Raw genomic sequence first — 12,771 nt, 5'->3', positions numbered from 1 at the left:
GTTATTCGAAGACTTTGAATAAATCCACTATCCACAGTCCAAATTCTATCTTGAGATTAGTCTTTTTTTAATCGGAAGAACGCCACACGAAGCAGCTAGCGTCATTTACATGAAACAATTACGAAAAATAAACAAGGTCTGCAATTAACTTGTTAGTGGTTTCATGCCAATATGTCTGGCTGGCCGACGCGCGTCGGGTTACCTGGCCGTGTTTATTGCACCACTTGGCCACGGTGACCGAAGTCTTCGCCGCCCTGGCAGAAAATTATTCGAAGCTACACCGTTTCGATAGTTTCCAGATGGCTGGGAAACCCAAAGGTCTGGTCGCCACATGTGCGATCTTGCCGAATCCTAGGGCCTGCTTCAAGGTTCCGTTCACCCCCAAATGGGACTTTCACCAACATGTTCAGTCGCGTTTTTAACACTTTTTAATGGGATGTTAACATTTTTTTATCTTATTAGGAATTTATTTTAGTTAGTGATCATATTCATCGATAAAAAAAGATGAGTATACGGTACTATTTATATTGAGTCCTACAAAATATTGCAATTAGAATTACGATTTCAATTATGTCTACTTGTTCTTTGAATACAGTAGAGACTCCCGTATCCGTACCCCCATTATCCGAATACATACCCTAATATAAGCAAAGAGGATTAGATTGAATATAAGGACGTCCTATTGTCCGTATGTTCTGTTATCGCCGCGTCGCTCGCTGTGCCGGGATTCAAATGCGCGCCGTCTCCAGATTCCGACTTTCTGACTCATGCTTCCGAAACTTCGGCAACGTAAAAATCGAAGGAACGCGTCGGCGTCGATCAGTCGAGCAGGTAGTTCACACAGACACAGTAGAGGTACGCTTGTGTGTAGCGCGCAAGCAATTGAACAGGCACTCAGACGGGCTGAGTTTTCACGTTACGGAAGTTTCGAAAGCATGAGGCGAAAAGTCAGAGTCTGGAGACGGCGCACAGTGTGACCTTTCGTCCAAATCGGAGACAAAATCGAAGAACTTTTGATAGAAATAAGGTAGAGCGATGAAATTTTTTAAAAATTAAAGCTGAAACATTACAGAATATGGGAAAAATAGGGAGATTATGGTAAGAACGTTTTTTAACGTTGAGAAAATTCGTTAAACTTGCACAATTTCGAGAAAATTGTGGTTTTTCCAATACCACGCGCGGAAATTTTTTTTTAAATTTTTGCTATATATCATTTCCCGTAGATTTTTTCACGCCGATTTCAAATCTGGTCTCAAAATTTGTCTACGACCTCAGGATATTGCAAAATCGATTTCTTTAAATTCTACATGTTTAACGAATTTTCTCGGTTAAAAAACGTTCGTACCATAACTTCCCTATTTTTCCCATATTCTGCAAAGTTTCAGCTTTCATTAAAAAAAAATTTCATCGCTCTACCTCATTTCTATCGAAAGTTCTTTGATTTTGAATCGAGTCTGGTCCAAATTTTCCACTGTGCGCCGACACGACGAAATCTCTCCGTATTTAATCATTGATTAAACATGTTTAATCAATCATAATGTATTAATATTGGATATCACTGTATTCGGGAAAGTCTACAGAATCTTTTGCCAGAAAGAACAATTCAATATCTTTTATAATAACATCACAATATTTGTTTGAAGTTGAAAAATATGTTTTTTTTTCAAAGCCTTGTTCCTGAAAAACTGTGCGAATAGGAAAAAAATTGAAAACAGATTCGGAATCAGCGCGAAAAACTCAGGCCAATAAGTCCTGGGTAGTTACCAAAACAACTCTGGATTTTCTGCACGAAATTACCTGAACCTTTTCCCGGAATGTTCGTTTGACAAGCAAATTTTCACATAATCATCCATTTCATTTCCAAAGTACAGTACCAGGACCTCGACCAACCGGCTTGATCGAGAGACAAACAGCCTGGACAAATTAAGGCCTGATGGATAATTGAGACCCGAGGGAAACCACGTCTTACCCTGCCATAGTCCGGCCACTCTAAGCGACCGTAATTATCCTTACGGGCACCGTCGCGTCGGTTCTTCCACGCCATAATTAATCCTCCGGCAACCCTGCCTCTCTTCCCAGTTTTCCCCGAAATTCTATACTCTATACTCTATACAATTGTACTTGCAGCTTGCAGCTATTCCTTCTGACGCGATAACGGTAACGTTAGCGTATCTGCTTTATAATATTTGTCATTGTTGTAATATCCTGCAATTTCTACCATCTTTAACCCTTAGCACTCAAGTGGTGACTCGAAATCACCACTAAAAATTGCTGTCCCATTATGCAAAATATTGTTTACATTGTTAAACATGTTGGTAGCTAATCAATTACTAAACCTTTAATTATTGTATGAGGTATTACAATCAATTTCATATCCATCAAATGAAAAGAATCGTATAGAACGAAATTATTCTACCTAGAACGAGATGTTTCATTTTCGAGTTAAAATAGCTCCGAAATTAAAACAGCTGCAAATGGTTAATTATTATAACTATCTTTTAAATTTTCAATATAGGCCCCACATAAAAAAGTTGTGAAATGCAACATTTAGTACCTATTTTCTCTACAATTCCGGCCAACTGCAATTTCTGGAAAAATATCTTTAGGATGACGGGTAATTCAGTGTCTATGATGTTTCGCGTGGTTAACAGACAACGATATAGATATTTATTAAAACAATAACACGTAACAATAACAAAACAAAACAAGATGTAATAATAATAACAATAACGAGAAAACTAGATTATAAACGTTAATGACTATCGAGTACTAACAAAGTACAGAGATATAAATTAACGTAGCGCGGGCAACTCTAGAGCGATGCGTTCTCAACGAGTGCCACAAGCTTTTTTTCCACTGGTAAAAATCCTTTTTGGTGGGAGGATTAGCAACGTGAGAAAGACCGTTAAAATAAGGGGAGGAATTCTCCGTTCCTCAAGAGTAAGGAGAAAGTTTCCTTCCCCAAAACAATTCAAAGTCGTCGCTGCCAAGGACATTGCAACGGTTGAGTCAGGGTTCTGGTAATCGTCACTTTTACGACCGAACCCTCAATGCAACCGTCCACAGCGCGCACTTGAGAAGGATGAAATTTCCGCGTCCGGAAAGTCCCTCTTTCCAACGCGCCATGTCCACTACATATCTTTTCACATCGTGCAGTAAACTAATTTCTCCAACTTCTCACGAAAAGTCCAAATCCATATAGTCCAACATTAAAAAAGTTACAGTTACTCGAATTAATACAACCCCTGGCAGAAAGGTTCCGATCCGGAGGCATTGATACGGATTTTACAGAAAACTATTACTTTATGGAGTTGAAACTGATGGGAAATTAAAAGGGGCTTATTAAAGAATGAAGAACAACAAATTAACATAAGCTTCCATTTATTATAACAAAGAAACGAGAAAATAAACAAAATGTTACACGGAAAAAAGTTAATAGACCCATTAATAGATCTGCTGGAAGAAAGTTTCCCATTTGATTTACAGTCTCCGCAACACCAAATTTCTTCAACAATTACTGTTGGATGATTCTTATAGAGTTTTTTGCGCTGATTCCGAATTTGCCCTTAATTTTTCTCCTAGATACAAATTTCGGATCACGAATAATAGATACAAAATTTGTAATTAGTTACTCGGAGATATAGATACACAGGGGACCACCTGTAGCGGTATTTTCGAATACCTCGAAACCATTCTGCACTTCGCAATCATAACTTAAATTGTGTTTCTTTTTTTTCAATTACAAAAAGTGGACAGCGAAAGTCGACAGCGCGAACTGCATCAATTCTTTAAGTTGAAAATAAATGTAGACAATTAAAAAATGTTTTTGGTTAAACTTTTCATTAAAACTCGAAGCAATAAGTATTTACCGAACAAAACGATTATAGATGCGGGATTCGATTCGGGGCCAGAAGATTCCCAGCCGTATATATGTACTTGTTTTGTTAACGACTACCCAACCTCTAAAAAATTATAAAAAAATTAAGAACGGTTGCTTCAATAATATCCAAGTACTGAATTCTTATAAAACTGGAGTCTCTAACACTTCAATACAAAACATGCATTTTCTTGGAAGTTTTGGAGGTTTTCAATTTTTTAAAACATGTTTCCGTAATCCGAAAAATCTGAAAAAATACACATTAATAATCAGGATGAGACACAACTAACGTAACAATATAAATGTGGTCAACTGAAGACTTTGATGTATGTATATACATAAAATCGGCAATTTTATGTTTTCCGATTTGTTTAAAAATCGATTTTGCAACCAAAAATTTTGAAAAAAATCTCAGTAGTGTATGCTATTCGGTAGAATATTCATGAATTTTTTCATAATTTTCTGTTGAACATGACGTGACTAAAAACTTTGGTTGGATACTTCTGACCATCTTTTCCGGCTATACCTTAAGAATCAACGAAACCATTATTTAAAAAATACAAAATATATTTCTTTTTACATCGTTAAAACCGATTTTTCAAAAAAAATTAGGCCTAATTTCTCTTCGATATCTCTTTTAGATCAAAAGTTATAGCAAAATGTGCTGTGCCCGAGATTCAAATGCGCGCCGTCTCCAGATTCCGACTTTTCGCCTCATGCTTCCGAAACTTCGGCAACGTGAAAATTGGTGAAAATCGAAGGAACGCGTCGCCGACGCGTTCGGTCGAGCAGGTAGTCACACGGACATGCTAGAGGTACGTTTGTGGTGTAGCGCGCGTGCAATCGAACATGCACCAACACGGGCAAGCGCGGTCGACACCGCTCACGGATACGACGATACGTCAGGGAAGGGGAAACTGCCGTTCAGTTTTCAGCAGTTTTCAGTTATTCTCTCAACTCTCAACAGTTCTCAAGTTCTCGTTCGCTTAGCTCGGTCGTAATATCTGTGGTTGTCAGGAGGACGCCGCCGCATGTCACATTGTACTTTCACTTTCGAGATATTGTCGTTTAAAGTTTTGATCACTAATGCTTTGACAAGGACATTGGTTATAAATTGTATTATTTTTTCGAGCCTTTTGTATTGATTTTCGTTACGTTTTTTCTGGTAAATACCTAATCCTACACTATAAAGTTCAATAAATGCATAAACTGAAATTTTTTGAAATTGTGACATGCAGCGTTTTTCTTGACACAATCACAGATATATTTACATAGCTTCGCTCTGTGGTTACACGTTACACTCGCGAGTGCGGTCTGCGTTGCGGCATTTGACTATTTGACTATTTATTAGATTGACTTGCTTGGATTATGTGATTACGTGGATTACTTGGATTACGTGCACTACGTGGAAGGAAGGAAGAACGGAAGGTATTTGTACATATTTATATTGGTTAATCGGTTTCATTTTGCTCAAATGTCTCCGAAAATCTTCGCGTGAAAAAGCGTGAGAACGCTTGTCGGCACACCACGCGACAGTGCCATTTGCCATCACGTATGAGGTGCTACGGGGCGAGTATGTTCACTTCAATGTAGAGTCCAAAATAGTAAATTGTTTGTTTCTTTATCACTTTATCACTCTCTTTTCATTATCATTATTATCATTTATCACTTTAAACAAATCCAACACAATTCAGCTTTGGCCCATTCAGATTAGAATTAGCTTAGCAATATTCTAAATCGGCAAAATGATGGCTTAAACCAATTCAGTAAGGCAAGTATTTAATCTTCTTCACTTGCTTCTCATCATCGAATTTTTTTATTTCTGGTAGTACATTCTTTTGTTTGTAGTTCAACTTAATCGATTTTTTATAAATATCATTGCAATATTTGAATCAGTTAGGTATATTAGTTGATGAAAAACGTCAGAAGACCTTTTGTAATTGTAGCACCAGAAATTAGAAAATTCGTTGAGATGAGCAATAAGCGAAGAAGATTAAATACTCACCTTTACTCACTGTGTAATTGAAAATCTAATTTACAGAACAGAGGATAAATATAATGTGCTATCCAGGGAAGGAGTAGAAGGAAGCTGCGGCAACCGGGGAAGAGGAAGACCTCTAATTTTTCGCGTGGTACGTATATCTAATTATGCCATTCAACACACATGCATATATTGTACATTACTGATTTTCTTTGTATTTTTTAGGTATCCCACCTATGCCAGAACGTGCTACGGGCCACAAGTTTCGGGAAGCAGAGGCAACAACGTGTAATAATCACAATATACAGGGTGTTCCGTTTAAATACGAACACCTAAATATCTCTTCAGGTTATTGTGATGCAAAAAATATTTGTTACGTAATGCGCATGGTGTCAATGGACCAAATATCTGGCACACCGTGCACGTAACGTAACAAATATTTTTTGCATCACAATAACCTGAAGAGATATTTAGGTGTTCGTCCAATAATAAAGCATAGTAATAATAAAAAATTATAATGTTTATTATATATATATATTCCTTGTGTCATTGTCAATGTGTCTTTACCAACTCCCTGCGGCGTATTATAAAATAAGAAAAAGTAAATTTTCTTTTCCCTTATACGACACTTTGTCTTTTTTTGCATGGGGACATTTTAATCTTAGCTTCCATCTTTTGCAATCGATGCAGAGAATTTTTATTTTGCACAAATTATTTTTTTTTTCGTTTTCTCTCCTTGCATGTGACTGAATATTCATTCAAAAATCAGTATTGTCGGTAAAAAGGAAAACTGCTACATATTTGTACAATAGAAATTTACTTTATCGACATCTGCCACATTAGTGCGATCTGCCCTTACCGACGGCGCTGCCCTGTATAACGGCATTCGCCGCATTAATCAGTGCGACCGTGCTGCCATCTTGCGGGGAAGCGGAATCCAGGATAGAGTGGCGTTCCAGCTGGACTGCAGAAAGCTGCATTCCGCGTGGACTGGTTCCAGGTGGAGTCTACCTGTAATCGTTTTCGTCACTCCCCGTGGAGTCTGTTGTGCTATCAGGGTGAATTTAGTCGATAGTTTTCAGTCGTTTACAGGTTATTCTCGTATTTACTCTTATTCTCGATGTTCGCTAGTTAAATGAATAGTAGGACAGTATGGGACAGTACAGAGATATTAAATTTCGTGATTGAATGATTTTGTCTTTATTTAATAATAAATTCATAAACTACGTTATAAATATAAATGTACACAATTTATTTATATCACATATATAGTTTATATTGCATAAATAGCAATAAGATTTTAACATCCAATATGAATTAAAGTATTGAAATATCTATTACATATTTCATTACTTGCATATTTGCACGTCCTGTCATAATTATGTATTTCTAACCTTTTCGTTTCATCGTCTGACACTGACATTTGAAATTTCAAGATGGCGACGTGTAAACAGTCGACTGAAAATAGTAACCCCACCACTACTAAATTCAGTCGATAGTTTAAAAAATCAGTCGACTGAAAATAGTAGTTGAATACTATCGATTTAGTCGATAGTTTTTAGTCGATGGTGCCCATCACTACTACGAGCCCACACGCGCATTTGTGGCCTGGACACAATCAAGGATTTTGGCTGTCTGGGTAGCGAAACGGATTATTACCGGTACCAATGTATATAAATACCGGTATTATTTCGGTATTCTCTTATATATAGAAATTCTTATAGGTATTTAAAAATTTACATTATATATTATATTTACTAAATAGTAAATGTTCATAATTATTTGCTGAAAATGTTGATTTGTATATAGAACATCGAAATCGAAATCGAAATCGAAATCGAAAAAATCGAAATCGCGGTGTTGCGAATTCACCCAGCGACTTGGCGGGAATGTATAAGTAAGTAAATATAGTAGGAAATGTGTTAAAAAACTCTTTTATTTGTTTAAGTGTTCACACGTTAATAGTCGAATCCTTGTGTAATACTTTTTTTATCGCGTCTTTCGACTTCTGAACTCCAAGACGAAATTGTCCATATTCTGGACGAATTTTCATGCCTCGATAATAGTAGACAAGACTCATCTCGTAATCGCCCAAATGATACAAGGCTTCTGCTTTACAGTATATTGCTTTAGCCATATTGGCGCTTTCCATTTTATATTTCAGTGCGTTTTCAGCATCCTGTAACGCTTTCTGAGATTCTCCCAATAACAGGTGACACTTACTCCGGGCTATTAATGCATTTCTGTCGTTTGGTTCAAGATTCAGTGCCTGAAAAAAAGCAATGGCAATTATTTACAAACATATATGTATATATATATGTATATGTACTCGCCAACGATTTCGATGACTCGGAATACGTCGTCGGGGTATGATTCTGAACAAACCGATTCCTATTTAATTTATTCCTTATTTTTCAAATAAGTAAATGATTTCTTATGGGTACGGGTATATAGCTGTTTTATTTGAACACAGTGTGAAATATCTTTCGAGGGAATTAATGCTACGAAAAAGAAAGAAAAGTTTAAAGAAAAGTTGCTTAGCGCGAAGGGGTGTGTTATGGATAAATTTCGTTCGGAATAAATGGAAACCTTATTGATACAATTCATGGCGACCATAACATCGCCGATGCGCATTTCGCGCAATCCTAAGGCAAGCATGGCGGTCGGTTCAGTGTCCTCTGGAAGTTGCATATTCCGATCTTCCTTTTGCTTCATCTTTAACGATTGCTTGATGTCCTTGGTGCCCATGTTCACCGCCGCGGCCCGGTCTTTATCTGTGTACACTTCCTCCTGGCGATGAACGCCGTTATCCTGCCGGCGTCATTTCTTTTTCTTCTGGATGTTCATCTCCGATTCGATCGACGATTTATCCGTCTTATGCTTCTGCTGTGTCTTATTGTTTCTCTTCTTCTTTCTTTCGTTGCTGATGCAGCTCTCTTTGTCAACGTCTTCGGAGGATTCCACGGCGAGGCAAGTGCCCAAGGACGAAGGGTTTTTAATCGGAGTACAGTCTGGCTCCTCCGATTGCCTCGAATTCGTCGTTACATCTGCGGGAGCTCGCACATAGCTTTGGAGAAGATCGTGATGATGCAGCGACGGATTTAAAATGTCCATGATCTTGGAATCGATCGCATCCGCTGCGCTCGCCGCTTCAGCCGCGATTACCTCGGACATTCTTCCGCTATCTTCCTTTCCGTTAATCTTTGATCGTTGCTCCTTCTTCTTTCAGATCGGTCACCGACTCGTGACGATTTCTGCGAACTACATATACATATGTATATGTATATATATCTGCGTTTTGATCAATTTCTATGATCCGTGTTTAATTCTCCAACGAGAGAACCGTTCTTGATGTTCACTGATGTTTCACAAGACTGCTTCGAAATACCTACGAGTACTAGCTTCTTTCATGTGTCTCGCGTGTGGGACGGACGTGTGGTTATCGACACCTTAGCCGGCGGCTTTGTTTCCTTAGAAACAGTCAACAATGCGGGCGAATTCGGTACGTGAGAAGATCTCTGATCATACGTAACACGAACAAAGGCTTCCACATTTTCCGTTTCGGTATATGTATATTGTATATGTATTACTATGTACATTCTCTTTGACTCGTCGATTCTATATTTCGCTTAACTATATAAAATCAAGGTGGTGGTTCTCCACGACAATGTAAGACGAAAATGAAGAATGAAAAAATTTCGATTTAAAATCCACTTCAAATACAATTCAATTAAAAATCCGCCTAAAATGCGGCAACCCGGCCAACAAAGGCGCACGTTGCGTATTGTCATAGAGGCGCGCGATCCTGGTACATACGCATTACGCATGTTGCATATGTGCATTTTTGCGAATGTGTACTTGCAGTTGTGAGGATTTCATTCAATATTTATGGACACAATTTTAACGAGTAGATGGGTTCAATGTCGTCCAACGATTAATTTCTAAACCTTAAAACATTTTCACCTCGCTGGGTCCCAAAATGAGAACAAAGATGACTGTCGACTGTCCAGTGCCTATATGATGTAGGCAACTTTCACCTCTGTTGGTCGGGTCGTCGTATTTTGGGCGGATTCCGGATTCTTAAACGGCCCATGCACAGAATGTTCGGTAACTATACAGTAGTAACTGGTGATGAATGTATAATGACACAATTGATCGTGAGAATAATAAATACAATACGATGGAGAATATATTAAACAATCGTTCTAAAGAGACTTGAATCTTCAAAACATAATCTTCATAAAACCTATATGAATCATTTAGGAAATAAGATGAAATAGCATATAGCCAACGAAGAATTTGGTATTGTCCACATACTACATAGCTATACTGCTTTCGCGAACTACAAGCTACTCGGCAACAGGTAGGAAAAAATACAGTGAATCCCAATTTCAACACATACGGTCATCGAGAAATTGACGATATATTCAAACCGCAATAATTTCGTTTAAAAAAATAGCCGCAAAAAATCGTACATGAAATTGTTTTTGAAAGGAAGGCTTCAATCTTCAAATCTGTGGTTGGTTCAATCGCCAAAAAAATGTTTAAATATTTTTAGACACTTTTATAAATTTTTGAGAAAACACATATCTCTTCAGTTTTCTACATAGTCCGTCGACATCGTGCAAGACTGCTTTGCGTCAAACTGAACGACAATTACTCTTGACATTTCTGTATTTTAATTTTATAGATATCGCATGCGTCATGCGAAATTGCGTGCATTAAAAGCGAAGGAGTGTTTTCTAATGATCTACCAAAATGTTTCGAATTTAATAAAGAACTTACTTGATTGAGCAGATACATTGCTTTATGATAATTCTCATTTTTTACGTGCGCCATTGCTTCGTTTACGTATAATTTCTTTTCCGAAAGAGCGAGACGTTTCACCCGCGATTTACTATTAACGTTACGACGATTTACCATGATGATTTGAACCCTATAATATATACATATACATATAAAGTTCGATCATAGCACGAGATGCAACTTTCATTACGTAAGTATAAAACGGATAATAAGAGATGTGTCCTTTATTAAATTAGAGTATTATTCGGTTCAACTCGAGCATAAATGATTTTTATGAATCAAGAATTCCGGTTGCATGATAGTTTACCAGTTTTTCTTATGAAGATTGCGAAATTTTTACTTTCTCAGCTTGTTCCTCATTTAAATTGAATTAATCTTAATATAACTCATACACACTTACAAAAATCAATAAATGATTGAAAGTATATATTATATTAAATGCCAATGTACATATATGAAAAGATCAATTTTGAAAAATTAACTATGTATATGTGCAATATAGGTACTGATTTTTATTAATGCTAAACATTTAATTGTTCACTCACCTATTAATAAATTCAATCCTCAGTTTTCAAATGTTCCGTTTTCGCACGCATAACACATCCTTCCATTCGTGTATTCACCAGTTCACACATTTATGTATTTATGTAGGGCGTAGAGGAATCCACCGTATTGCTATCAGATGCCATAACTTTCTCGTGCTATCTGTAATTCTTAACTTACGATCGGAACTTTTCTGTCTATACTTTTTGTCATGTCTCCCTACTCCTGGTAATCAGGATTAATCAATATGAAAGCGGTAACAGGGGACAAAGATAACGACATTCTTTCGTGACCTCTTTCTCCCTCGTTCAAGCCTAATAGCAAATACCACAATAAACAATTACAAGTACTTTCTTCCGTGCTAAGATTACGGGCTCCGATAAAAAAATAAATGTGCAACAATACTAAAAGAGATAGAAACGAGGGAAGGATGATTTTGATTGTATTTAATACTTCACATATACATTTCCAAAACTTTCAAACATTATACATATATGAAGAGCTCGACATTGAATATATTTTGTGGAGTACGCGTATGAACAAAATAGAATTTAAATAAATAAACAAGAAGAGAACAAGAAATGCAAGTTCTAAATGAAACTATATACATATAACTGACAAAAGTACGCGTGTTTATAGCTTGAGCTACACAATTTTATTTGCTAGCGTCCACGTGTTTTAAGCCTAGTCAAAGTCAAAAGAGCTGATGCCGAGACGACCCTTAGGATTGTAACGATTTATGATAGGGTCTTGGTCTACGACTACGTGAATCTTGTATAGGGATGTATGAGACCAGGTGAGACTAAACAGAGTTTTGTCGTCAGTTGTCGTCGGGTGGTGGCAGATGGGCACTTTGGACCATCCGGCTATCTTTCCGCCAGGTCATGTCTATTAGGGTGTAACGAAGAAAACTTGCCGAGGGTATGCAATCCAAGGTCGCACTGCCCTAAAAAATTGGGACTACGTTCCAAGAGGATCTAGTCACGGAATGGGGAAGGCCAGGGTGCCCAAGGTGCCTTTTGGTCAGAGGACTGTCTTACAATTAGTTAGACCCAGTGTCGCCAGATGAGGAGAATCACGGTGAGATGATGTACGATGTACCCCCTCTCTGATGACCAGACCAGTCTATATAAGTAACAACAGAGAGGATATGAGAGTGCTCACTGGTGCCCACGCCCGGGTTTTCGTTGCCACCGGTTTAGTGCTGCCCCCTCTAAAAACCTTAGCCTGGATCAGCTCCTAGACCGACAGTAGAGCGGATTTCCCCCTCCCACTTTTAGCCTGGATCAGCTCCTAGACCGACGGTAGAGCGGACGCTTAGCCTGGATCAGCACCTAGACCGAAGGTAGAGCGGACGCTTAGCCTGGATCAGCACCTAGACCGAAGGTAGAGCGGACGCTTAGCCTGGATCAGCACCTAGACCGACGGTAGAGCGGATTTCCCCCTCCCGCGCCAGAGAAGATGAGATCTCACATCATTTTTGAGAAAGAGAAATTAATAGTTTTAAATACAATCTCTCTCTCTCTATTTCTAGATTTAATATACAACTTGGAGAAAAGTTCCC

At 37.9% G+C, this 12,771-nt stretch overlaps 1 protein-coding gene and 1 long non-coding RNA gene across 5 annotated transcripts; one reads left to right on the top strand and one right to left on the bottom strand.

Annotated features, from left to right (window-relative positions):
* Positions 1-4,750: 4,750 nt before the first annotated feature.
* LOC143222000 (uncharacterized) lies at positions 4,751-6,288 on the top strand. Its single transcript, XR_013011914.1, has 3 exons — positions 4,751-5,305; positions 5,919-6,009; positions 6,084-6,288. It is a non-coding gene; the product is annotated as an uncharacterized LOC143222000 (long non-coding RNA).
* Positions 6,289-6,923: 635 nt separating this feature from the next.
* On the bottom strand, positions 6,924-12,478 carry LOC143221999 (outer dynein arm-docking complex subunit 4-like). 4 transcript variants are annotated; one of them, XM_076447796.1, is made up of 4 exons: positions 12,248-12,376; positions 11,210-12,153; positions 10,644-10,794; positions 7,719-8,127 (listed from the first exon to the last, which is right to left on the bottom strand). In XM_076447796.1, the coding sequence occupies exons 3-4, from the start codon at positions 10,779-10,781 to the stop codon at positions 7,810-7,812; spliced, it is 456 nt and encodes a 151-aa protein (XP_076303911.1). In that variant the 5' UTR covers positions 10,782-10,794; positions 11,210-12,153; positions 12,248-12,376; the 3' UTR covers positions 7,719-7,809. The 4 variants fall into 4 exon arrangements, 3 of the variants coding, with proteins under 3 accessions (XP_076303909.1, XP_076303911.1, XP_076303910.1); XM_076447795.1 differs by having other exon boundaries at positions 11,210-12,401; XM_076447794.1 differs by lacking the exons at positions 10,644-10,794; positions 11,210-12,153; positions 12,248-12,376 and adding an exon at positions 8,448-8,610 and having other exon boundaries at positions 6,924-8,127.
* Positions 12,479-12,771: the final 293 nt, after the last annotated feature.

The sequence above is a fragment of the Lasioglossum baleicum genome, chromosome 3 (assembly GCF_051020765.1).
Source record: "Lasioglossum baleicum chromosome 3, iyLasBale1, whole genome shotgun sequence".
NCBI classification, from domain to species: Eukaryota; Metazoa; Arthropoda; class Insecta; order Hymenoptera; family Halictidae; genus Lasioglossum; species Lasioglossum baleicum.
Note: the sequence above shows the minus strand (reverse complement) of the source record. Positions and strands in the feature narration are given on the sequence as shown.